The sequence below is a fragment of the Kwoniella botswanensis genome, chromosome 2 (genome assembly GCF_036426115.1).
Source record: "Kwoniella botswanensis chromosome 2, complete sequence".
Taxonomy (NCBI): Eukaryota; Fungi; Basidiomycota; class Tremellomycetes; order Tremellales; family Cryptococcaceae; genus Kwoniella; species Kwoniella botswanensis.
The window spans coordinates 452080-478370 of record NC_088600.1 but is presented as its reverse complement, the minus strand read 5'-3'; the positions used below and the strand labels follow the sequence as shown (position 1 = coordinate 478370).

At 43.9% G+C, this 26291-nt stretch overlaps 8 protein-coding genes across 8 annotated transcripts; 2 read left to right on the top strand and 6 right to left on the bottom strand.

Moving 5' to 3' along the window:
* Positions 1–106: 106 nt before the first annotated feature.
* Positions 107–826, bottom strand: L199_007067 (uncharacterized protein; the record flags this gene model as incomplete). Its single annotated transcript, XM_064892764.1, has 2 exons — positions 107–525; positions 607–826. The coding sequence occupies 2 exons, from the start codon at positions 824–826 to the stop codon at positions 107–109; spliced, it is 639 nt and encodes a 212-aa protein (XP_064748836.1).
* Positions 827–1354: 528 nt separating this feature from the next.
* On the bottom strand, positions 1355–3940 carry L199_007066 (uncharacterized protein; the record flags this gene model as incomplete). Its single annotated transcript, XM_064892763.1, has 13 exons — positions 1355–1698; positions 1768–1864; positions 1930–1987; positions 2040–2198; positions 2325–2374; positions 2441–2638; positions 2716–2768; positions 2837–3025; positions 3131–3158; positions 3225–3313; positions 3389–3442; positions 3532–3590; positions 3678–3940. 13 exons carry the CDS (start codon positions 3938–3940, stop codon positions 1355–1357), a joined length of 1641 nt encoding a protein of 546 aa, XP_064748835.1.
* A 1369-nt stretch (positions 3941–5309) lies between these two features.
* L199_007065 (uncharacterized protein) lies at positions 5310–9236 on the bottom strand (the record flags this gene model as incomplete). The annotated part of the gene is made up of 5 exons (XM_064892762.1): positions 5310–5982; positions 6056–6269; positions 6332–6613; positions 6684–7227; positions 7296–9236. The coding sequence occupies 5 exons, from the start codon at positions 9234–9236 to the stop codon at positions 5310–5312; spliced, it is 3654 nt and encodes a 1217-aa protein (XP_064748834.1).
* A 1105-nt stretch (positions 9237–10341) lies between these two features.
* On the bottom strand, positions 10342–15313 carry L199_007064 (uncharacterized protein; the record flags this gene model as incomplete). Its single annotated transcript, XM_064892761.1, has 14 exons — positions 10342–10590; positions 10730–10986; positions 11057–11116; positions 11187–11261; positions 11344–11524; positions 11592–11697; positions 11762–11972; positions 12053–12413; positions 12474–12784; positions 12864–13114; positions 13223–13783; positions 13866–14306; positions 14450–14785; positions 14967–15313. 14 exons carry the CDS (start codon positions 15311–15313, stop codon positions 10342–10344), a joined length of 3747 nt encoding a protein of 1248 aa, XP_064748833.1.
* A 412-nt stretch (positions 15314–15725) lies between these two features.
* On the bottom strand, positions 15726–17738 carry L199_007063 (uncharacterized protein; the record flags this gene model as incomplete). Its single annotated transcript, XM_064892760.1, has 9 exons — positions 15726–15967; positions 16058–16300; positions 16370–16396; positions 16452–16543; positions 16625–16766; positions 16826–16869; positions 16929–17182; positions 17263–17503; positions 17602–17738. 9 exons carry the CDS (start codon positions 17736–17738, stop codon positions 15726–15728), a joined length of 1422 nt encoding a protein of 473 aa, XP_064748832.1.
* A 315-nt stretch (positions 17739–18053) lies between these two features.
* On the top strand, positions 18054–19550 carry L199_007062 (uncharacterized protein; the record flags this gene model as incomplete). The annotated part of the gene is made up of 8 exons (XM_064892759.1): positions 18054–18273; positions 18381–18448; positions 18532–18637; positions 18714–18912; positions 18995–19020; positions 19090–19149; positions 19227–19241; positions 19306–19550. 8 exons carry the CDS (start codon positions 18054–18056, stop codon positions 19548–19550), a joined length of 939 nt encoding a protein of 312 aa, XP_064748831.1.
* Positions 19551–19687: 137 nt separating this feature from the next.
* Positions 19688–20387, bottom strand: L199_007061 (uncharacterized protein; the record flags this gene model as incomplete). Its single annotated transcript, XM_064892758.1, has 3 exons — positions 19688–19878; positions 19942–20060; positions 20122–20387. The coding sequence occupies 3 exons, from the start codon at positions 20385–20387 to the stop codon at positions 19688–19690; spliced, it is 576 nt and encodes a 191-aa protein (XP_064748830.1).
* Positions 20388–20852: 465 nt separating this feature from the next.
* Positions 20853–26133, top strand: L199_007060 (uncharacterized protein; the record flags this gene model as incomplete). Its single annotated transcript, XM_064892757.1, has 9 exons — positions 20853–21393; positions 21649–22127; positions 22185–22250; positions 22309–23603; positions 23653–23733; positions 23791–24622; positions 24690–25031; positions 25122–25682; positions 25783–26133. 9 exons carry the CDS (start codon positions 20853–20855, stop codon positions 26131–26133), a joined length of 4548 nt encoding a protein of 1515 aa, XP_064748829.1.
* Positions 26134–26291: the final 158 nt, after the last annotated feature.

Below are 26291 nucleotides of genomic sequence, written 5' to 3'. Positions count from 1 at the left end.
TGAGCGATAGATGATTTCCCATACTCAGTTCGTCTGGTTGTTACGTGCCCACTCAAAGCAGAGTGGTTATTTATTGTGCTGTATTTCGACTTCGAACCAGGCATAATCATATGCAATGGACGAGAGTTGAAAGGATCCTCAATACCATTGATTGAACCTTGTCCGGCAGGGAGACGCATAGCGGAAGGTCGGGAAGCTGGGATTTGCTCACTGGGGGAGGAAGAAGAGAGATACCTGCAACACCTTTTTCCGAATCTGGCTCTAAACCGGTACCGGTGCAACCTGCCTTGTATACTTTGTGTTCGTTCAAATCTGCCGTGTCTATGTTGATCGTGTTCCCGGGTTGAGGGGACCACAGTGGCGAAGGGGATATTGATCGAAAACTTTGAATGCTGGAAATCGGAGAGGAGGGCTGAGGTTGACCGGCCTTCTCCGTGTCTTGGTGATCATGCGATGATCCCGACAAAGGGCGGAGATGGGGGGAGAAGGAACGCTCGGTCGATCGTCCCTGAGGATGATGTGTATCTGAATGATTGGTTGAAGGATATAAATCAATAAATAAGAAATTATGAAGCTGTATGGGCCAGTACAGAGGGAAAAGCTCACCTGACGAAGTGATAGAAGGAAATGTTTCATCATGAGTTGCAAAACCTGAGTCGAGGAGAACAGGTCTTCTTGGCCTTTTAGAGGGCGAACGCAGAGTATGATAATCATCATTATCTTCCTCGTTGACTTGAATGAAGGAAGTACTCGTAAAACCAGGATAATCTTCCTCTTCTACTCTTGCCGTGGGGTAATGGTAATTAGTAGTTCGTCTTTTCGTCATCATGGTAAGCAATAAGACAGCCACGAAACAATACCTGAGTCATTGAGTACCAAATTGTTTGTTTTATAGATCAGAAAGGAAAGGATGAAGAGAGAAGGAAGAAAGTCAAGTTCAGATATGGTCATTGAGGTGGATATCTCCCATTAACGTCATTTAGTGGCACAAAGCACCCAAAGGAGGTCCTAGCGTTTCTCATAGGTAATATTCAAATAATACAGTAAGCCTTGTTGAGGTTGTCATTGGTGTCATTGGTTCATACTTATACATTCGAGATACTTACGCTTCAAATACTGCCATACCAGCTTGAGTAAAGAAAGTATTATACCTGTCTCCAAAAGTTGCCTTCGACAACGTGATGATAAAGACCGTCCCATACACAATCATAGAGCACAAAACTCAACTCGCTCGCTTGGTTTATTTTTGAGAATGAATTTTGATTGAACCCCCCTACCGCTTTCTACTCACACCTCTACCAACCCAAGTAGTCCGTCCCACCCACTCCAAGGTCTTCTACCGATCATACACGAACTAGAGCATATACCTAAACGCAGGATGATCATCTCCCAATTCCACAATCTCCTTCCTCGACATCCCTTGTAACCCCCATCTAGCCTGGTAATCCGGATCCTCAAATTCGAAAACCTCATCTGGTCTAGGTGGAGGACCATATTTCAGATCTCTCCTCTTGTTTTCTCGCTTTACGCCAAAGTAAAGGATAACAGCCATTGTAAAGTTCAATAAGCAGAATGCCAAGGCTGTTGCGTGTCCAGGTAAGAATCGAGGGGCATCTTTGTTTCTGTATGCTTGAGATGAGACGATACCTCCTGAATTACCGGCTGAAAACACCAGACCCATCGCTACGGCTTTTTTATCTGTTCAATTGCACAAGTAACAGTCGTGGAACTGTGTCAAGCCGCGTATATATACAAAAATTCACTCACAGTGGTTACCAAAGGTGTTACCAGTCCAACTAATGGTGGTAGCGATCAGAGGCCCAACAGCCGAAGATGCGATGAAGACCGCCGCGTATAATGCGCCCTAGACCATGTCGTCAGCTCATCATGACTTCTCTCGTTCGATTGCGAAATCAGTTCAACACATACGGGGTATCGAATCGGAATAGTCAGTAACAATAGATAACCTGTAGCACCGACCAGTGACCTGCGAGAAGTGTTAGCCAAATTTCGATACGCAGGATTGAACAGTAACTGACCATCCCATTAGGAAGAACCCTCTTCTTTGATATTTGTCACTCAAGAAAGCAGTACCGATGGTTGTGATGAACATCAAGACGTATGGCGGGGTACTCAAAAGCAAAGATGCTGACACTGAGAATTTACCCAAGTAGGCGATAATGGTAGGTGTAAAGAGGCTTGATGAGGAGAAAGTTAGAACACTGCCAACGGAAATCTCTCTGATGATTATGCTCACGATCCACTACAAACATATAACGTCAGTTCAGCACCATCGCAGAGGAATTACGGAAAGGTAAGCTCACCTGTAAAGAGGTTCCGCCGCTCCAATATACATCAGCATCAGGCAGTAAGTCTACATCAAAAATCTCAAGGTCAGCATTCGTGTCGCCTATGGTCGTCGAGCTGAGTGAGGGCTCACCTTCCAGTCGACCAAAGCTTTCTTGATAACTCTCCAGTTGAAACCACCTTCAGCAGCGAGACCTTGCTCCTGTTTTAGTCTCACCAAAACCATCTCTCGTTCGATTGGAGTGAGGAACTTGGCTCTGTCGGGCCAATCGTGGATCATCCAGAATGATGCGACGGCAATCATGAAAGTGAGAAGACCTTCGATGATGAACTGTGGCAAATGCAAGAGTAATGCTGAGCAGGCGCTTTCCCGAATGAAAGAGAGAAGGCGTCATGTGCGCAACGTACGATCCAAGCCCATCCTGCTTTTCCTCCTATACCATCCATCTTACTCAGCCCGTCTATACAAACATCGTCAACATGTCTCCAGAATGACTGGAATAGGCTTCAGTCAAGTCAAATCACTTACATCCCAATATTCCTCCGAATGCTCCACTAAGTACGGCACCAGAGAAGAATACGGATACTCGTCTATTGAGCTCATCACGTCTATACCATCCTGTAAGGTAGAAGTTCAGACCTGGGAAAAGACCAGATTCGAATAAACCGAGACAGAATCGTAAAGCTAAAAGTTGTCCGTAATTGGTGACTAGACCCACTAGATGAGCCGAAGACGAGTTGGATGAATCAGCTGAGAGGTCATGTACATTGTAGGAACTGTTAAGATAGGATAGGATGATACAAGTGGGTATGAAAGACTTACTGCAAGTTTGGAAGATGGCCCAGCAAATCTGACATTACGTGATCATCTGTTAGCTTTACCTGCCTTTGTCGACAACCATGATAGGGAGACTGACCATAGTAAATGGAATCCATCGTGAAGGTCTAAGTTTCTTTAAAACCAGATTGGAAGGTACTTCGAATGCTACGTAACTGACGAAGAAGACTATGCGAGAGAGATGGAGTTTACACGATGGTCAGCTGATGGATACGTGAGGTTGACATGATTCGTGACACTCACTCATCGAAGCGTTTGAGTATTCCAAAGAAGAGAGATTAAGGTCTTTTGTCAACCCTGTTTGGAAATCGTAAGTTAGCTTATGATCATGTTCATGATCTTACGCACTATCGAGATATTGGTGAGACAGTATGTATTTGACTCACCGACAAGTTTCGCTGCTCCCACATTTACTCGATCGATAAAACTGAGCAAGTATAGTAATCTACAATACACCGAATCAATATATGTCAGCCCGATTCGATCTACACACACCACGTATACTCATCTAATATATCCTCCTATCACTCACGTCATCCATGGTATCAAATTCAAATCCAATTTCCTCAGAAGTTTCTTCTCCGCTTCGGCATACTCTTCAGGAGACATACTGGCAATCTGCTCAGCAGCCAATTTGGAGTGATCGGGCATCGTATCTGGCATTTTGGAATCTTCCGTATTGGCCACATATCGGTGAGAATCCAATGAAGTTCGAGAAGCAGTGGTTATGTCATGTTTCTCTCCGTTCCCATTGCCGTCATTGATCCCTCTGATATGGTGATGATGATCTGTCATATTGGTTGATATCTGATGGTCTCACTGTCGAGTTGAAAAAAGGACAGACCGTACAGTACGTTCAATTCGTCAAATCAATATGATTAAGATGGAGAGGGTTGATGTAGCTCGAACTCTTGGCTTGAGTTATATATATAAACACAGAGGAATACGTCTACTCCTGAGGGGGATGGTGATCGGTCACATTACCTCTACCTTTTTCCATTACAAGTAGTCACTAAATTAGCTCGACTGTCACCCCGCTCTGGCCCCTTTGATTCATATGGTGCTCCGGTAGATCAACATAGGCAGAGTAACCGAATATTCAGTCATTTGTCATCGGTGTGCTCGTGACTGGCTGAGTTTATATCTGCTCATTCAGTGCAGCGGCAGAGTCGAGCACGGAGAGGAGGGGGGAGCGGGAATGGAGTGGAATGGGGAATTATAAAGTTATCGTACCTCACTTTAAACACCTATACCATCGGTCCGAGTACACCGGACATCGACCAAGGTCTTGATAAGCTGAGTCAAAATGGAATATTACCACGTCATGCTGTTCGATTTCACCAAATTGTCGAAATCAACTTTCAACCTTTCAACTTGACTGAATCAATCTTTCTTCTTTCTTCATTCCTTCTACTTCACTATACACCCAACAATACAATACACTACATAGCAACACGTAAAGCATGCATCAACATACCTACCGTACAACTTTCCTTTCCACTCCACGTACATCAACCTTTCTCTTCATCGTCTACAACTTATCCTACCCAAGCGCATTTGCCTAGTTCCTCTCTACCTCTCTTCGCCGCAAGGCTTAAAGAGAATCATACGAGTTGAACTTACTAGTCGATTTGGAATAAAAACGCTTTAGGTCTAGACAACCTGTGTTTATTCATTTCTTACGCAAGTGGAAGTGATTGAGCCGGCGTTGCGTCGTTCCACCCTTGATATGTTAATTTAGAGATGATATATCGAGGACTAAACTACGCTGATACTACTTATTACTCTTATATGTATCTATGTTGTATAGTCTGTGAATGCGGATGTATGGTGTTTACCTGTATGTGTATTTGGACTTTAAAACATAGGCATCATCATGATTCCCTAATCACATCAAGATTATTACTGAACGTTTGAACACCTGCAATCCAAGTCTCAACTGACAGGTCCAACTGTACGATTTCAGTACACGTTCACTTGCTCTGCACTCCGACTTGCAGTCAAACCCATCACGAACAAATCAAACAATGCAAATAATCTTCATAAACATACAAACAACCGTTATCATTATTATACGATGGTATAAAACTCATCCAACTGACCCTTGTTAAAGGGTAGTTCTACTTTTGGTTTTACTTTTACTCAATATTCTTTTGATTTTTGATTACAACCCATCACCTTTCCTCAATTTCACATGTTCCCTCTCTCCTCCTTCTTCTTCCCCTTCTCCGATTTGTCCAACTTGATTTTCATGTACGACCGACCGAGAATCAACCACTCTTCCTTTCCTTCTTTCCAACGCTCCCAGACCAGTTCCAACCCCCTTATGCCAAACATCTCCATCATACTCCATCGACGATCCTCCAACTCCCAATAGGGCAACCATAGTTTCTATAAACCATTCGTTCTTCTTGATATAATGTACCACCACAGTACTACTACTACTCATCTCATTCTCATCACCTAAGAACCTTTCCATTCGAGTCGGTCGTGTGGAATATACCTTGTTGATCTTCTCTTTCAGACTTTCTCCTATTGCAGAAGCAGGTTTCGAGAACGTTTGTTGATACTTTTGGTCATTCTTTGAGGTACTACTAGACGATAGGGAATCGCGTAAGAGTGATAAAGAAGATCCTTCGACGAGAGCTTCAACCTGTTGTGAAACTGTCATATCATTTGATAATGGTCGATAGGCAACTCCGAATTTGCTAACGCTAGAATAAGAATTGGCCGATTCGGCACCACCTCTCAAGGCCAATGTAGATGGAGAAAGTCCAGTGGTGTTTTCCATTCGGACTTCAGCAACTGTGGAGGGGAAGAGGAATCCGTGAGAGTAGCTACAACATCCCGATGACAATTAGCACAATCTACGAATTATCTGAAGGAAGAACAGTAAACTCGTATACTTACACTGTACCAGCCTTTGGATGGTCATAGATCCAACATCTCTCCGTCATCCATACTATCTGTTCCCTCTCAGGATGCATATTCATCCATTTCGCTACCAACTTATCTTCCTTGCCTCGTGTGAGAGTCCTCAGGGCAGGCGAAGCGTGAATGTATTGTACCAAATCGAATGATAGCGCATAGCATTCACCAGCCATAAACGTATTTTTGACGAGGTCTATCATGTATCATATTAGCAATCAGATTCCTTTCATGCGATCTTCGGAAGATGACACTTACATCCCCAGAAAGCTTTCGATCTCGGTGCGACCCTCAATCTCTTTTCCAATTCCCCAAGCATGATAAAACTATCTTCATCAGCTTTGACCACGTAATCAGGTTTTCTTTCCCCTTTCCATACGGGCGACAAAGAATGGGCGTCGGACTGTTGAACTTCATTTTGTATTTTTGGATATTCCCACTGAGGGACAGTAGCATTTTCAGCTGCCCAAGAGAAAAAGGCATGTGTTTTACCACTGTTCATGTTTTCGTCCATATCAAGCAACAGAATATCATTGAACGCTATTACATCATACCACCCCAGTCAGCATCCTATGCCAAAATATGATTGGAAAAGAATTATGCAACTCACCTTCCATTTCCAGTTGAACGGCTTTTTCAAACCTCTTCCTCGGTCTACCCATTACGAATCTAATTCTAACGCCTTCTGTACCTTCTCTTCTAGATCTCCAATGCGAGGCATAACTCTGTCTGATCATATGACGTCTTTCCACTCCTGCATCAGTTGTGAAAACTCCTATCAACACTCCAACAGGGTCGATGGAGCTGTTGGTAGACGAAATCTGAGGTTGAGGGGGAGTGAGATGTGGGTGGTAGGGCCAAGCTGGATGTTGAGGAGTTAAAGGCATTAGAGTCAAAGGTTTCGACGAGGTAGGTGCGAAAGAGTTTAGAGGTACGGATTCGATATGTGCAGAAGATGGGAATGAGGGATTGGAGTTGACGTTGGAATTGATATGGGGTGAAGGTAATGAGGGGTCTTGTAGTGAGTACAAGGTGGGATAGTTGGAGGCACAGTATTGTCGCCATGGTAATGGTTCTTTGTCAGGATTCAAAATATGTTTGAGGGTGAATGTCAATGTGACAGCGAATGCAGCGAAGAATAACAGGAATAAACTCTACAAAGATTGAAAGTATCAATCAGTATATTGGCACACCGCAGTGATTGATTCATAAGTAGACTTACAATACTCCATGGTTCGGTCGGTACAAAAACCATTATCCTCGCTAACCATTTGGATCCCCAGACTTTCTGATTCGGACCTACACTTCTCCTTCGTGCATTCATCGTTAATCCGCCATTCGATCTCGTATGACTATGTCCAGACATCAATCTATCCCTTTCTCTGTTCCTACTTTTGGCTGAGATACTATTCTTCCTATTTATCGTCACCCCACTACCATTGCCATTGTTATTGGTGCTTTGGTTTGAAGGTGTGAAAGATATCTTATCTTGGATAAGTTCAAATAACCAACCCCAGTTCCTCGTTCCGGTAGGAACGAATTTACTTGCTGATACAGTCGGTATAGGAAATCGTATTATCCTAGATGACGAAGAGGAAGAGGAAGTGTCGAAATTGATTTTAGGTGAAACGGATATGTCATTATCGATGGATCTTGATAGAGTCCTCTGCCACCATCCTGATCTAGGTATAGAGATAGTAGGTCTATGCGATTTATGAGAAGTAGTTATAGGTGAATGAGGAGGGATGTAATCGTCTTCTTCAGATGATCTCGAATCTGACCGACCGGTCGTCCAACCATACCTCGAACTAGATGTTGATATGGATGTTCGTGGACTGGAACCAGATCCACTGGGCTGAATCTGGGCGGCCGCAGCAGCAGTAGCATATTCCGAAGCCAAATCCTGCAAAGATGGATGAGGGGATGGTCCTGGTGTAGGTGCTCTGGATGGAGAAGGCGATACGAACGGTGAAGATGGTAAGGATAATGGTAAGATGTTGTACGGATCTTGAGGAAGGGGTTGAAGGTTCGATGGGGATGCCAAAGGTGCTTGAGAAGGAAGGATCGATGTTCGAGGTGGTGAGATATTGGTGGTATAAACATATCCGTTATTTACTGGTAAAGGAGGTGACATCGATGCAATCTCATTGGCAGAAGGAGGGGTCATACTTATGAAAGGTGTAGACGTCGATGTTGTTGAGGTTGATCCTGATCCTGATGATTCGCCATATTTGGGTAATCCACCATTACTCATATTCATTCTCCAATCCCTATTTCTATATTTATCTTTTCTCACAGTTCTCGTTCGATCCTCCAGACTTCCTTCTTCTTCTTCGTCTTCCTCTCTTTCGTCGTCAGATTTCGAATGTTTAGTACTGATAGGAGGTAATGTCAACCTATTTCCAGTCAACCAACCCAACGCTGAGGATGATGCCGGAGCAGAAGGTGGTGATTTGAGTAAACTTGATTGTCTACTTCTGGGAGATGTATATGGATTGCTACTAGTCGGAGTAGAGAGGGAAGGTCTCCGCCTTGTTATATGGTTATTACCGTATTCCTGAGTGGGCGTATGAACGTCTGATCCAGTTGTCCTACTACTAGAATACGAATCTTGATCATATGGATTGTAGGGATTGTGATTAACGTCTATTGACAACCGCTTGAGCGGGAGAGAATGCTTCTTTTCTGTTGAGGAAGGAATATTGACGTTTTTATCTTGTCGGTGATGGTGATAATCAGTATTGGGAGTACGGTTGATATAATGGGATTGTGATCGCGTTATGGTATGAGGTCGTAGACGTTTGGAAGGTGACGAGGGATTTCGTGTTCTGTCGACGTTAGTACTCGTCGTCGAGGAAGAGAAAGAGGGGATGGACTTTATCGAAAAATAATCTCGGTCACCGTTATCCAAAGCTGTTGTCGTTGCTGCGCCTTGACTATTTGTTGATGGACTACTAATCGGTGACCGTGGAGGTTTCGATGGTCCAGCAATAGGAGGAGGATAGAAAGAGTCTGAGGGTGAGGGCGGGATGATTGTGATTCCAGCTGGTGTATTAGCCTTTGGCGTGGTTGTTGCTGTTATATCATCTGAAGGTGTTAAAGTTGATTTACTAGATATATAATGATGATTGGTTTGGTTGAGATGGTGATTACTTTTAATCATAATTCTAAAGATGTATCACTGAGATTGAATTGTTTTCCATAATAGATAGTCTCTGTATGTCTGATGTCTGATCGGATTCACGTACAAGGGAGAGAGAGGTTTCACCTTAATTTTTGAAGGTGCAAATCTAAGATCTAAGATTAGCTTGGTTGCGCGAGGTAGGTCGGACCGGTTGTTCTCTGTTACTTGCTGCTTCCCTATGAGATCTTTACGTTTGGTCAGGTAGGTTTACGATTTGTGATGGTGTGACGGTGATGGTAGAAGCGAGGTGAGTGAGTTATTATTGCTATGCTATGCTATGCTATGCTATGCTATGCTATGCTTGGACTTTTACTGGTCTTGAACTGCAAAGGCCGTTGTCAGAGTGAAAACTGAAAAGATCCATGTCGGGGTGTTAGTAGGGTGCATTACGATAAAAATGTATTCATACTCTATTTACATATCTTGGTTTTCTAATGGTCATTACAGGAACAGGGTCCGGTCACTCGCTTAGTCCTCTAGTGCCTCTGGACAAAGGGATCAGGAAGTTAGGGTTCAGGGACATGAATTCCGCAGCAGCGGTCAACTTGTCGACTGCGCAGTAGCGATGGTGTACCTGGTTGCATGCTTTTGCTTTGGTTCCATAACAACGCGTGTAAGCTACAGCTAGCTAGTATGAGTAGTGGAGCACGTAAGTGGCGTATAAACGGGATAAAACGATAAACACATGCACCACGATTACTTTACTTCACTCCGTTCAAGTAATATTGCGCAGTAGTCAAATGCTTCAATTCCGACTGGATACGAGTAAGTTAATGTTCCCGTTCATGATGCGAACAGAAGAGGAGAGAAGAGGAAGACTGCAAGACTCTTGGCGAAGATCTGATGAGGCAAACCCCCCAAAGAAGAGTGTAACGGAGTGTTGGGGACCCCAAACTGTGGAGAAGCACTAGCACGCACATCTGGCAAAGAACATGATGCTTTTTATCAAAGACTAAATGCATACAAACAGACATGATACTGATAGAATTAAGATCCTACAGATTGACCGTCACCTCGTGCTACATGCGCTTCCTAGGTTACATAGCTCGCATTTTCCAGATGAAGTCCTCCTCTCATCTTTACCTTACCACTGTCTAGGAGGTTTACCTCTACCTCTACCTCTTCCCCCTCCTCCTCCCCCGCCTGCACTCTCACCATTCTCGGAATTCCAATTGGAATGCTGCTGCTGCTGATTGTTGTTCTTATTTGATCCTTTCCTAGATTTCTGTTGTTTACCTCCTCCAGTCTGCTGTGCAGGTGTCTGAGTAGGCGGCGCAGGTAAAGGTGGGAAAGCGTTTGGTGAAGGTGGACGATCAATTGGTGGTTTGAAGCCCTACGAACGATCATCATCGTCATCATCAGCTCACCAAGGAATGACGGCCAAGAGATGAGAATGTGAATAACGATACTCAAATTCCGTCTCGTGTATGTGACAACACAGAGGATTGTTTGAGTTGAAGTTGAAAACTTACCGTCTTACTTCCTTCCAAAAACACATTATTCATCAACCCCTCGAACCCTCTCAGATCATCTGTATCATCGTACCCTTTCCATATTTTGTAAAGTAACAAAGCGAACTTGGAATCCTCGATCGAATCATGAGTATTGGTTTGAATATCTTTCTTGAGTAAGAACCAAGCCAAGAATTTCAATGAAAGTTTACGATGTCGACCTGGTATAGTGAATAGGTTGACTGTGTCCATGACTTGAGAGGGAGGTACGAAGATATCTACTCGATGAGACGAATCAAGTCAAGTCAGGAACGATACTCTCACTGCAGATCACCAGAAGAGACTCACTAATCGTTCGGAAATCTTTGGACAATCCATGACCAATGAATATACATCCCAGATCGACCACTACACCGTACCATGATTATCATCAGCTATCTTTTCGTTCGTTATCGTAAGTCAAAGGAAGGAATCTCACATAACCTCAATTTCTTGTACGCCACCTTGAGAGGAACCAACGTATGAGGCGAGTTGTTGGGGTCCAAATCTCCAGCTGTTATGATGTAACCGGACGTCAACATGAACTCTTGATTGAGGCATATATATATATATATCCGCGGAAGTTGTCGACTCACCCTTGATACCCGAGAACTCAGTAAGGTAATCTACGACAGCCTCACTAGTATGTATGTAATCATCTATAAACGGCACACCTTCCTTTTCACCTTGTCCTCTAAGTACCGAAACTCTGGCAAGGGACATATGAGAAGGTCGAAGGATGTTTTTGGTTCCATCTGATCGGAATTCCATTTCTTCCTGCATGAATTGGCAACATATAATCAACATCGCTTCCAGGGGGTTAGATATCAGATAGGAAACTTACCTGCTGTAAAGCCACAAACTCAGCATCTATAGCTATAAGTGTCCCAGGTTTTGGTAATTCATTTTCTTCCAAAACCTTATGTTTGATCAGGGCATTACGTCGATTCCTAACACCGCTATGTCAACATATGATACACTAAAGTACTAGAAGCATGTATCAGGCTGACTCACCAAGCGATAGAAACATCCTTAAACAGCACACTCTTATCAATCTCTCTTGGTAATCCATTCAGATCCAATAAATTCGAAGAATCAACCCTCTGGAGGAAAATTACAGAGGGGACTTTCCATTGATCCGGAAAGTTGAAAACTTCTTCCTCCGATATGGATCTCACCAAGAAATCATTAAACATTATCCAATTGGAACCCGAATCGTTCGACACTGATAACCAATTTTTCATGTTAACCATCATCAGTATACGATACCGACATGGTAAGACAGACATGAGATGTGTAACTTACTTTTAACGAAAGAGACCAGATGAGCAGGTGTACGTTCATCCTCCTGGATCTGAACTACCAAACTTTTCACTTCATACCCGATTTTCTGTCCATCATCAACGTCAAGTTGAACACTTGGTTCCAAAAATCTCGTTTTGGATTTATGATCGTTTTTCCATATCTCGTATAGATCATTCGAAGTCATCATCGCATTGACGCTCAATACAGGTGGTAATTGATCTCTAACATTGTTGAGGGTACGTTTGGAGTCTAACGGTGCAAACGACTTGCAATTACTGCATACTGCTTTGGTAGTGTTTTCCCTGAATATCGAGGACTTGAGGACATCATCGAACTTGGGTTTACCAGTGCCAGTGGTAGTCTACCATGATATCAGCATTGATGGGTACAATAACATCAGTGAAATGAGAACGGGACTCACTTTCTTTGGGTATATTAGATCAACAGCATGTAACGTTGTATCCCTTTCCGAAACGAATCCACAACTTCTACACGTATTGGTAGTTTTGATTTGCACGCCCAATACCTGATCTATCGCTGATGCCTTTTGCACCTCATCTGATTTCTTCAAAGATAGATCTTGGATATCTTTCGTGCGTATATCGAAAGTCTCACCCTCGACTATCGATTCCGTACTGAAGGTCGACAACAACCATCTATTGAAATTCTGGATGAGCGAGCCGTAGGGTGCAGTCGATTTATCGTTATCGTCCATCAACCCCAATGCAGATGCTATACGATTTTCACAATGTCATTAGCACCTATAGATACACGTATGGTGGGACTGATCTAAGTAGACATAATAACACACCTTGTGGCGTGGCACTGAACGCTCTAGAGAAATTACTAGCCTGACAGTTCCTTCCTTTTGCATCTTCCAGCATCCTGAATAAGAATCCAGCTTCGCACAGAAGACAATGCTCTTTCTTGCAATCCACACATATATGGGCGGTCGCCACAGCTCGTATAGGTGAGATATAATGAATAGCTTGTAGCAAAGAATTGGTGTAGGAGTTGAGAATATCGGTTTCCAGTCCCGAATAAGCAGTTCGATTGTAGTATCTACAAGGATAAGATACTCATCAGCTACATGGCACTTATATGCCGTTCGGTCAATATTTTCAGGAGAGGGTTATAAGCGTGTCTTTGAGGAGGTATCGATTGACTCACTCAAAATCAAAATCTTCTATACCAAATTTGGAATATTTAATTTCTACTTTCCTATAATATTTCGGTATCTCCCCATCACCCATCACCGCATTTTGTTCATCATCATCATCGTCATCTTCTATCACATGTTCATCATCGACATTCATCAAATTCTGATTTCCTCCACCACCACCACCTCCTCCAGTGATTTTCTTGGTCTTCTTGGTGGCTTTCGCACCATTCTTTTTCTCCAATTTATCTTTCTCACTTCTGAATCTAGGTTCACTATTCCTTCTTCCATTAGTACCATTCATCAATCTACCGTTCTGGTTATTTACGTTCGTATTCTTATGTACGTTACGAGCACCCGGTCGAGAAGGTATAACGTATCGTTTACCTTTTAATTCCTTTGGTGTAGTGGCATATCCAACGAAATCTACCATTTTCATCGAATTCAACACGGATGTAGGGATAGGTAAAGGCGGGTTGAAGAATGGTGAAGCGTCTGTGCCATATAAATCTGGTGGGAAATTGGATAATAATGGCTCGGAATAGTATGGCATACCGATGAGGTTTAAGGGGCTATGCAACATCGTAGTGATAGTCAGCGTCACGTTGCGGACAATGTTTGATGGTCTTGGCCTCGACTACACATTACACTCACGTTGTATCTTCCCAGACTATAGGAGGTAAAGGATCCGCCTGATCTGGCCATTCAGGTTTAATCCCATCATAACCGTTGAAAGTGGGCAAGACCAATTGACCATTCTCATCAAGCTGCGCAGTCTCACCCGTATCATGATTCGTCCAAAGATGTAAATTCCCATCGGCATCTCCAAAAGCCAGATAATCACCTCGGGGAGACAAGGCCATGCTCGTCACGTATGAATTGATATCGAGTTGCTGGAACATTGATCCCGTCGATCCAGTTGACATGTCGACGGTCTGTAACATCCCCTGCTGTGAGGATATCACCAGCTTTGATGGATCTGTGGGGTGAAGTAAGGCGAATGCTGGTCCGGCGGGAAACGAGATGGGTGGTAGGGGACGAAGAGTTCTGATATCGTAGATTTTGACTAGTGGGTCGGGTAGAGGGTGTCCTTGCCTATAAAAATGAGATAGCTATTAGCCATGCGATTAATTCGAAGAACAAAGTGACACATGAGTAATTATGGGGACTCTTTAACGAATATTGTCACAGCTGTCTGATCGGATACTGAGGGGACATAGCATGAACAAACCACTGACATATGTGTCCACCCCCAGGTACATACCAGATTCCCCTGTACGTCCGCCCCATTCAGTCCACCCGTATGGGCCTGGACGGGTACAATTGACGATTGCGATTTGAAGCCTGTCCTCGGATCTAAGAGGTTAATCTGTCCTGATAGACTAGCCGATAAGACTGATCTGCTTGATAGAGATGGAGAAAGTTTCACAATGGGTGCATTGGGTATATCGACCTTTCGGACTATCTCTCCTCTTGCTGTGTTGGCTAGTATGAGGGGACCTGTACCTCCCGCGATTACTTCGTGGGAATTGACCGGGTTAGGGGCCATTGATCGAAGGGTACGAGAGGGGTCGCTGGGTGGGTGTATCTGGATCAGCCTCCATCTACCAGACTTTCGATATTATCTGCCCAGACTTATTATCCACAATGGGTGATCCATCAACATGGATCTCCCTTCCTGTTCGACCCCACAATCCTCCATCTATAACCTTACCTTACATCCTACACTCAAATGGATCTAAGCCAATCACTCACTCGACACTCCATTTAACAGCCCCACCTCTCTTCCTCCCACTAACTCCTCCTTCAGTCAACGACCACACATCCCTATCCGTGATCCTCAGCTCCTTCACAGCCATATTGATCCCAGCCGCCATATTCAGATACCCTCCCTGAGCCACAGCGGAGAGTTTTGATCCGTGAGCAGGGAACTGAACATTGCGCGTCAGACTGATGGGCGTACATAGTGCAGTAATCGTTCCAGAGGAGGTACCAAGCCATATAGTATCTGAGAAAGAGTCGATGCTGATCACGGTAGAGATAGGTTTAGGGTCGATGGACGTTGGGGGCAGGGTAAGGAGATGAAGTGGGTTGTAGGTCATCTTGTCATTGGCTTAGCAGTATTTTGAGATGAAAGTGGAAATAAGAGGTCGGATCAGGGAATGACCTAAAAATGGTAGACAGATGGATATAGATGATATTGACACTATGATCGGATGCAGTGAGAGGACATTAGTTGGTAGGGGGATGAAGGAGATAACTCTGCCGAAGTGACGCGATGATGCTCTCTTGTCACTTACTCGTAATGTTCACCTCCACCTTCGCCTGCTTTCGGTCGAAATCAACTTAGACCTGCAACCACGAAGAAGTGTCCATTCATGCATATCATCTCTCATCATCATATATGTTTTATTATATATAAATATATGCACTATGATAATGTGTTGTTCTCGTCTTCACATACTTGTCCTCCTCAACCCTGCTCAGTCCTATCAGAAAAGACTTGTAGTCACCTTACAAGTCCTTCTTACCTTCTGCTCCCTCAGTCTCTGTTTTCGTCTCTTTACCTTTCAGTTTCAACCTCTTCTCACCTTTATAATTATCCATCGCATTTAATCTTTCAGGTAAAGTAGGATGAGAATGATGATACATCGAGTAAAGCCAATCGTTATGAGGTGAAGATAAGTTGGTTATATGTAATTTGATTAATGCAGATGATAAATCGGATTTCTTATCCAATTGAACGGCGAATTCATCTACATGCATGTCCCATCAATTAGCGAAGGATCATTCCCGATATGTCAATGGTTGTAGAAGATATATGAGTGTAAGTATGGATAACTTACCCGCTTGATATTCCATTCGTCTAGTCTCAGCGTTCAACAAGAACTTGACAAACGCATCGGTAGGTTCAAGCACGAGTTGGAATAACATGAATCCAATACAGATGGGTTGAGGTTTAGCGACGGCCAGAGAAGGATCGAATCCGAACGAAGCGTAGAGAGATTTGTTATTGATGAAGATTGAGAAAATGGTGAGAGTTAATAGGAGGTGGAGTTGGGTAACAAGGAGGAGTTTGGTTGGGTGGGCTACAATAATATGTGATGCGATATCAGTGATAAGTTCTTAAATCGTATGGCTATAACGAGACAACTCACCATAATACCAGTGTCCTAGCTCATGGCCTACACACCATCGTCAGCTTATTTGAAAGATCGGCTGGCGTTTACAGCTACTCACCAAGTACAGCAACGACTTCATCTACAGTACTATCCTTGATAAGGGTATCGTAAATGACGATATGCTTTGACCAGGGCAGACCGTAGAAATATCTATCAGAACGAGAGTATAAGCTTTCGTAACTCTATCTACAATTGAGAACCAGCTAGCTGGAGACGTAGGGGTGGACTTACGCATTAGAATGTGATGATCTCTTACTTCCATCAATCACATAAAGGTGTTTGAGAGGGAAGCCTAGTTGACCAGCAAGTTCCTCAACTTTGGTTCGGAGTTCACCTTGAGGGAGAGGTTCGAGCTTGTTGAAGAGTGGTTGGACTGTAACGGAGCATATCAGCTCTTGAGTTGACGCACAGGAGCTTGATAGCTGGACCTACTGAATGTCGGATAAACAATTTGAAGTGTTAATTGAATACCGATCCTGGCGATCAAAGCATTAGCTTGTTCACTTGCTGACGGGTTTCTTGCAGAGTAACCTACAGGAAGACCATCAACCATGGTACAAAGCTTTTACCTGCCCAATCGATTATCCTCAAAAACCCAGCTAAGACAGGAAGCCCAATGACAGCTGCCAGAGCGTAGGTTTTGATCGTGTCCATAACCCATAACTTGACCGTTGACTTGTTGAAACCATGTTTCTGCTCTAATACGAATGTTTGGTAGTACGACCAAGGTAAACCGGGGAAAGAAGAGATGAGAGTTAACACCGTCATCCATGCTAATGAATGTGTAGTCTACTCAGGGTCAAAATTCAGAACGATATTATCAGTGAGTGAGAGATCGAACAAAGGAGCTATGTCTGAAGAGCACTTACAACTCGATTAGGTGAGATACCAATTTTACTCAAAAGACCACCAGTGAAATTCCATAATCCAGCATAAGCACCTAATTTGATTAGACCCCAGCCTAGGAACTGATCAAAGATCAATTTCAGAAGAGCGAATCTGGTCTTGTCTTTACTGTACGATTGAGCTTTCGTGAATGTCTCTTTTGATACGTGCTGTTTCAGTGCAGGCGGTGGAAGAGGTCGCTCATAGCATGGTAATTGACGGCGTCTACAAGCATCAACGAATAAAGATCAGGATACTCTTCGGTGTTCATTACTCAAGAGATGGCCCTGCTTGCAGCGAAGCATATGGCAGTGTCCACTCACAAGATATAGACTTCAAAAGCTGTTTGAACCCATGTACTGAGGATCACCAATTCCCTATAGTTGATTTTAGGTGTGTCGACGAGTTTGGCCAAGTAGGTGATCACACCGTCTATAGCTGATACGAGGGAGTTGGTCATCTTGCTTTCTCACTGTACTGTACTTGCTCGCCTGTCCGGTGAACGAGAGAGTAAACGGACAAGTAGAAAGAAGGGTGCTTCGATACTTTTGGATGCTGCCATGATCTTTTGTTCGTCATCTCGTTGCTGGTTACGTGGCACGCGGCACGTCTTGGCGGGTTGAAGGCGGCGATGCCCGCTTGATGATCTTTCGGACATTTATCGACCGATACCACAAACGTCATTAACGAGATCTTTTAGGGATTCAAGATGTTGATTCTTATCTCACAACGTATAGACCAACATCGACCTGTACATAATCATCCCTGAAGCACTATGCTCGAGTCATCTTCACCAACATTGACATGGACCAACGTCCTGATCGGACTCCTATTCATCCTATTCGATTCCCTTCTGTCCCTAGTGTTGGGCTTGGGAATAGGGGGTTCCCTTATGGTGGCCGCCGGAAGATGCGTCTTGCAGTTGAGCGTGATGGGTCTGATATTGGATAAAGTGTTTGCTAGTAACAACATATGGGGGGTGTTTGGTATTGCAGGTGAGCTATTCAAGCAGCCTACCATGGGCTCTTCCTCTTTTAGGAGTGTCCATTCATGGGTTTGTAATCGATGCAAATTGACACGTGCTTTTAACAATACCTCATAGCTCTACTAAATGTCTTGGGCGCCTTTGAAGCTACTTATAACAAATCGAAGAGAAGGTTCAGTAATATGGTATGCACATATATCACATGATGTCTGCTCTGTGGTCCCACCAGATGCAATTCTCAGCTAATGATAGATAATTTTCGACTTAGTTCCCCCTAATCCTCGCGTCAATGTTAAGTGGTACCGTACCAATCTCAGTGATAGGAACGAGATTCGCAATGTCCCAAAATCCATTCTGGAAACCTGATCAATATGGTGAGGTTAACCCCCTCCACACTTGTCCTATATCGACTTGATTTGACTAAGTGTGTCTGGAATGTCAATGTGATAGTACCTATAATAGGTATGATATTAGGAAATGCTATATCGGCAATTGGGATCGCTCTTAATACGGTCCACAAAGAGTTCTCAGAGAACAAGGATAAAGTAGAGACTTACCTTGCCTTCGGAGCAAGTAGGTTCGAAGCTTGTAAACCTGTTGGAAAAGAGGCCTTGAAGTTGGCTTTGTTACCAACTGTCAACCAGATGAGGTGAGTCTTTCACGAGTCCAATTCGAAGAACAAGTTATAGAGTGGCGCAATACGCTAATATCGGATAATGGCGATTTGGCAGTGTCATTGGTCTGATTTCGATTCCGGGTGAGTTAGCAGCTGAGCAACCATGTCAGGCTCTTCATCAGCTCACACATCGCATGTCCGGTGATATAGGTATGATGACTGGCGCCATAGTAGGCGGTAAGAGTGTTGAACAAGCAGCTCGTTTACAGAGTAAGCATGATGATCAGCTTGCTGCAATCTTCGCAGTCTGTCGTCTCTTGTTGCTGACACATTATACGCTCTTTCAGTGATTATCATGTTCAGTGAGCTTTTCGGTCAAGAATGAAATTCACTTCAAAGATAGCTGACTATTTGACATTAATATAGTGATATCAGCCTCATCAGCATTATGTACTCTCCTCGCCCTGTTCTTCTCTCTCACCACATTAGTCGATTCCCGATGTCGAATCCGACCTGATCGTCTGGACTCTCGTAAACCCATCTTCTACCGATATAGGGATCTGGCAGGGGAGAAAATCTGGAAAGGATTGAAGGGGCTGAAGTGCTGGGGAAGGAAGGAGAGTGGAACGGAGGAGGAGAGAAGGGGTCTATTGAATGGCGGACACGAATGATTGAATCATTGATTCAATTGACATATCTGGAGAAAATGGAATTTATTGGTCGAATTAGAACATAGAGTAATAGACTTTAGCTGTCTTATCAAGACATAATGCATTTTTACTATGAATATGGTACAACAAATCCACGTTCATGCGTCACTCCTCTTCCTAGGTGGATATAACACTCTGTTCACCAGATCTACAGGTAGATCCACAGCTTGAGAACTCGCTTTATCTCCTACTGCATCGAAGTAATAAGGTGCTCGCCGCCTATCTTCATTCTCCTGTTGTTCTGTCCCCGAGTCTATGGGTTCAATTGGTGGAATACCTGCATATGGATCTACGACAAGATAGATCAGTCTCATTGTCGAGCCCTTCGCCAAGTGACTTGGCGATTACTGACCTGTTATACAATCTATCGAATTCCAATCTGGAGTTCTATATATCGTCAGAGCGGCGTAGGACCAGTACGTGAGTAAGACGACCATCATGAGCCAACACGGGACGATTATACTCCATTGTCTAAAACACAATAACACTTTAAGTATCCGATTACCCCTCAGTCTCAGATCCGACGACTTACCTATTGGGCAACCAGCTCGTCCAACTACTGTCTCCAGGTGAGAAAGCCCAAAAGAGATACAAGGCAAATAGAAGATATGTACCTAGTATAGCTATACTGGAGTACACGTCGACAGAGTTGGGTAAATCATCTTGAGGTTTTTGGCTGGCTGAGTCCTCACTTGGAGGGATTGGGGGCCAAGGAGAGATGGGAGATAAGGGTGAGACGGGATTAATGGTTGGCGATGATTTCGGCGAAGGGGTACGGGCGAGTGAGGTGGAGGACATATCTTGCTATATACTTTGTACCATCTTAACGTGATACTCGGCTAGCTGGATGGAGAAAAGCATAAAAGTGGTCTTTAGTGTAGCTAAGATGAGTTTAGTGATCGGCGGCACAAAGTGCGAGCAAACATAATAAATAATGAACAATAACAAACGGATATCTCCGCACGGATCTCTTCGTTATCCGGCCATAAGACACTCAAAGGACGCGCTCAGAGCACTGACATGACATGACCGCCAAACTCAATGTACCAGGAGTGACTTCATTGTTGTCGAGCCAATATAATTGCTGTCAACATATGACAGGTACCCTGCTGGTCTGCTGGTCTACTGGTAGCGATATCAACTTCCAATAGAAGTCGCTGCAAGGAAGGACGTACGTAGCAGGGAGGAAGAAGAAGCAGGAACACCGTTGCAAAGGAACCCTTGACCTTGCCTGTACCATCATCACCAGCAACTCAAATCAAGATGAAATCACCCTCTTTGACTACACCCACCCTATCCTCCTCTTCTATCCGTTCACCCAATCTCGCTCCTAACAGAGCACCGTCGCCAAATCTGCCTCATCGACCATCAACCTCGTCGAACCGTTCGTTGAAGAGATCAGAAGCGGACTTTGAAGCAGCTCTGTTAGATCCTAAATCCACGTTGTTCTTATCTGCTGGAAGTCCAATAGGTGAAGATGATAATGATCCTAATGCGAATACGAAATTGAAGAAGTACAATGATCCAAATGCTCCTTTGCCAGTTGAGAAAACGAGCTTCGAAGATGATTTGAACAACTTGAAAAATAGAGGATTAGGTATATTAATGGAAAGTCCATCAAGTCCAACCAAGAGGAATAGTAACATAGGTGTTATACCTCCTACACCATCTACGATAGGTACAGAGAGAAGACATAATAGGCGAGCATCTCAGATGACGAATGATAGTGGATATCAAAGTAGTGGATATAGCGATACGACGACACCATCTAGGAGGAGAGCAAGTAAATCTTTGGGTATTGATGGTCAGTCGTTTCCTCCTCCCGAAACACCTCCTTTCGTTATGTATCGTATCTCATATATATACCTTTCTACATGATACCTTCAAAATCACACTACTACTGCTACTACTGCTACTACCGTGAAACAAGTTAAAGAAAGGAAAAGCTGACTTTTAACTTTATGTCTCTTGAATATCGCGATCCTAATTTTCATTTCCTCTCCCGACATTCATTCTGCTTCTCCTCTTTCCTCACACCCACATACGCACATACACACAGCCGAGTTGGGTGAAAAACCAATACCAAAGCAAAGTTCGATGGCTCCCAAGCGAAGATCGATATTCCGTTCGCCCGGTACAGCATCATCACCTGATTTGGCGACTTTAGTGAGAAAGGCCAAGGAAGCTAAATCGGCAACGACAACCACAAAAATCGATGAATACATTACACCTTCTTCAGCTGGACCTACGACGACTACTACACCGGTTAAGAAGGGAAGTACCAATCGTAGACCAAGTGTGTCTAACTCGATCAAAGGTTCCAATATCAATCCTCCGACAACACCATCTCAAGCTGAGTCGTCTACAACGTCAAGAAATAGAGAGAGTTCAGAACCCAACCCGAAAGTGGATAATGAACATTGGCAAAGATATGGGAATATGATGGGAGGAAACCAGATGGTTGTTATTGCTGAAGGCTCAGGTACGATAGGTGGAGTGGGAAGAAGTAGAACTCAGTCGTCGGATGAGGGTTTCAAAGTGAGCTTGACGTAACATAAAAAGATATCAGGGCGTAAGGAGCTGACTTCATTTCAGAGCATGAGAAGTAAGGCTAGAGGTGTATTCGGAAAGATGTTTGGGACCTCGAAGGATCATCATTTGGTAAGCAGTTGCAGTTTCACTGGAGTATATCACCTCTGGTAAAGCTAACACATCGCAGCCTCCTATTACGCCACCTTCTGCGACCTCATCTCGCTTCCCCGACGACAATAGTCCACGCCCACCTGTTCCTCCCGTCCCATCCGCCTACGCCGCCAATCGACGCAAAGCACCCAGTCCACCTGGATCCCCACCTGATGCCTTTACTGCCAATGCTAATCCCCCTCCATCCTCTCGTTCTATATCTGCTTCTACCGTTCAAACTCAACGTCAACCCAGTCCAGTATACGATGGTCGAGATTCCGTTACACCCACAAAGAATCGGACAGTGTCTGGAAACAGTAATCTCAGTACAGACAAACCTCTGCCGGCGGTGGTAGAACCTGAAGATGGACCGCGACGAACTCCCAGTACGTCTCTGAGAGTATCGGGGCACACTCGTCAACCAGCGAGTGCAGCGTACGACGAAAGTCCACCTGCAGACGAACCTCCTCTGAAGCCCTCAGCTTCACCCGCTACACAGGCGGTTTATACGTTCAAGTCCGATATGGCGGGGATGTTAGCCAATATAGGGCAGACGGAGCCTGCTAAAGAATTGGGTTTACCTCCAGATAGTATAAGACTGGCAAGAAATAGGACGATATCCACGGAGACTGCTCGAGAACCAATAAAAAACAGATTCCCTACCGGATTGGGCAGAACAGCTTCTATCAGAAATACCACTAGCCATCTATCGCCTATACCCAACCAGCGGACTAGCTCTTTACCTGTTGGATCTTCTCAACTCGAAAGGGTCGTTCCTCAACGTACGACTTCTTCACCTTCTCCTAACGCTTCTCTCAATGGCGATTCCAGTTTGATGCCCAAACAGCATGCTATATCGCGATCTTCAAGTAGATCATCAGGTAGGAAATCATCAACATCGAAATCACCTGTCCATTCAACTGTACCTTCACCTAACCGATCACCATCTTTATCAAGAAAAAAGAAATCGTGCGATGAAGGTGGATCACCGTTGGTACCATCGTCAGTCAGATTGATATCTAGCCCTAAACAACAGGAGAGCTCGACAATCTCGCCTCTGAATCTGACAAGCGAAGGATTGGCCAAATCATCTTTCATCAATAGTTCGCCGTGGGGTAAACAGACTCCCAGGTTGATGAGTGCTCCTACGTACAGCAACAACGAGTTGAGCAAGGATGATCAGCTGGAAGTGGTCGATACTCCTCCGGAAACTCCTAGGACAACACATGAAGAAGATGAAGAGGAGAAGGGCAGAAGGTTGGCGTGCGAGTTCCTGGAAGATGACTTTGTTAGTGTACCCGGTGAGAAGGTAGCAGAGTTTCTGGGTGGACCGTGAGTTCGACATCTCTCTTGTGCTCGGTTACTGCTGACGGAGTTGTAGTCGAGCGGTCAATGGGATTGCTCTTAAATACTATATGCAATATTTCGATATGAAAGGGCAGACATTGGTTGATTCATTCAGGTGAGCTGAAGGTCGATAATCTGTTTGAGGGTACGCTTTAGCTCACATGATTTGTAGGGATCTATGTCAGAAACTTCACCTGAAAGCTGAATCTCAAGAGATTGACCGAATCATTGAAGGGTTCTCAACTCGATATTTCGAGTGTAACCCTTCGACCGTCTATGGTACACCCGGTGTCGTCCACACAGTCACAGCGGCAATGCTCATGCTTAACACCGATCTACACATTGCCGAATTGAACAAACATATGTCAAGGGCCGATTTCGTCCGTAATGCCATGCGAGCCATACACGAGAGTATGCCAGCTGGAGATAGATCTTCTACACCTGATTTGATCAGGGACGATAGTAGTAGTATGAAGTTGGGATTCGGTTCGAATGCTTCTATGGCTCCTTCATTTGTCAGTGTCAGAGCAAAGACACCTGCAAACCCACCTTCAACTCAACGAAGTGCTTCTGCACCTGTCGTTGTCAATGCTGGACCACCCCGAACGGACAGTACATCGTCGATCGGAACCAACAGGACAGAAACGAAGGCTCGAGGAAGTTCAACAACAGTCAGCTCATTCAACTATAACAAAGCTTGGGAGGTTGAGGCTGAGAATGCCCTAAGGGAGATATACGCAAGTGTGAAAAATGATAGGATCTTATTACCTATTTCAGGCAATCAAGGCTCCAATGGGAATCGACAGTCGATGATTTCAATATCGAGTAATGGACCTTTCGATAGGAGTCGAACGGTCAGAAGTCCCTCGGATAGAGTGAATGCGTTGAAAAGAGGTAGTATAAGAGGTATGCAGGGATTGTTGAATAATCCTTATGGATCACAATGGTCAGCTTCTGATGGGAGGCTCAGTCCGACTCCTTCTTACGCTACGTCCATTAACGAGGTGAGCGATCAATGTCTGTCTAAATCAATGATGGATATAGTCAGCTGACCAACTTTGATTCATTTAGGGTCTCGGTTCTTTTGCGCCTACTTTGGGATTCGCCTCTAACCTATCGCATACGGTGATTCGCGAACAGGACGATGAGATCCGCAGTCTCGATTCACAAACGAGCGACGATACGACGGAAGATATGGATGATGATGAGTTGGCTTTACTTGGTGCACCATGGGCGAAAGAAGGTCTGTTATCCAGGAAACTGTATTGGGAAGCAGTAAATAAAAGAGCAAAGAAGAATGATTGGAAACAATTCTTCGTGGTCATTTCCAAAGGAGAACTGTACATGTTCACTTTTGGTGAGAAGGGAGGAGGAGGATTCATGGGTGGGTCAGTAGGTGGTGGAAATTGGCTTGTAAGTTCAATCTACCTTATTCACTCATCTAACGATAAATCGAGGAAATGAAATCTTACTGATCATTGAATGGAATTCATTTTATTGTAGGAAAATGCCAATGCGAATGGTCAAATCAGTCTAATGCACACCATGTCAGTCGCATTACCTAAACCGGGGTATAATGCCAATCGACCTTATTGCTTTTCGCTTGCCACTCCATCGGGAGAAACAAGCTTCTTCCAAGCTGGTACCGAAGATTTGGTTTCGGAATGGGTATCAGCGTGTAATTATTGGGCAGCAAGGAAATCTAGACAACCCTTGCAAGGTGGTGTATCAAATATGGAATATGGTTGGAATAGAATATCATCCACAGAAGGTGAACAACGACAACGTGACGATGATGATGATAGAGCTAGTGTGAAAAGTGGAAGAAGCAATTTATCAAAATTGAACGTCTCGACCTATGGTAGGAGAAATAACCATAACAATCACAGTATGTCAAATCCGAATGACAAAATTTATATAAATGATTGGAAACCTCCTCCACCTGCTACGATGCCTTCACCCCTTGATGAGGAATCTCAATTAGAAGCTTTGCAGAACTATATTAGAGCGTTGGTTGATGAATTGGAGGGTCATAAGGCGATTGAAGAACCGATGAATAAACTTGTGAGTTATCATGTTATATATTTTATTATAATACTGGAACCATGCTTTTCCTAGTGTATTGTATTACGATTTTACTGATCTTTTGTTGTTGGAAACATAGTACACATCAGGATCTAAAAATCATACCAAAGCGAGAGAAAATTGGAAAGCGAAGTCGCACTATATCCATACGGAGATATTTAAATATGAAACTTATGTCGAGGCTTTGCGAAATGCCATCTCGTTAAGGGTTAAGAAGCAGGGTGAAAAGAAGTTGGAAAAATCTTTAGCTAGGAGTATGACTAGTTTACATCGAAAGGATTCGCAAGACGATGCCAACGAGGAAGAGGAAGAAGAATACGAAATCACTACTACCAAGAAGAATGGAACCCACAATGGACATGACGAAGAGGATGATGATGACGATGAAGGATATGGTACACCTAGTGGAAATGATACGATTAGACGATAATACGGTTATTCTGTTTGTTGATGTTTGATATCTATATGATTTTGTATTTATAGTTGATATGATATGTATTTACATTTTGTGATGATGCAATATACTGAAAGAGGCTACGTACGTGCATTGTACAAAGTAAGGCAAGGTGAATCCTGAGAACTGAAAGT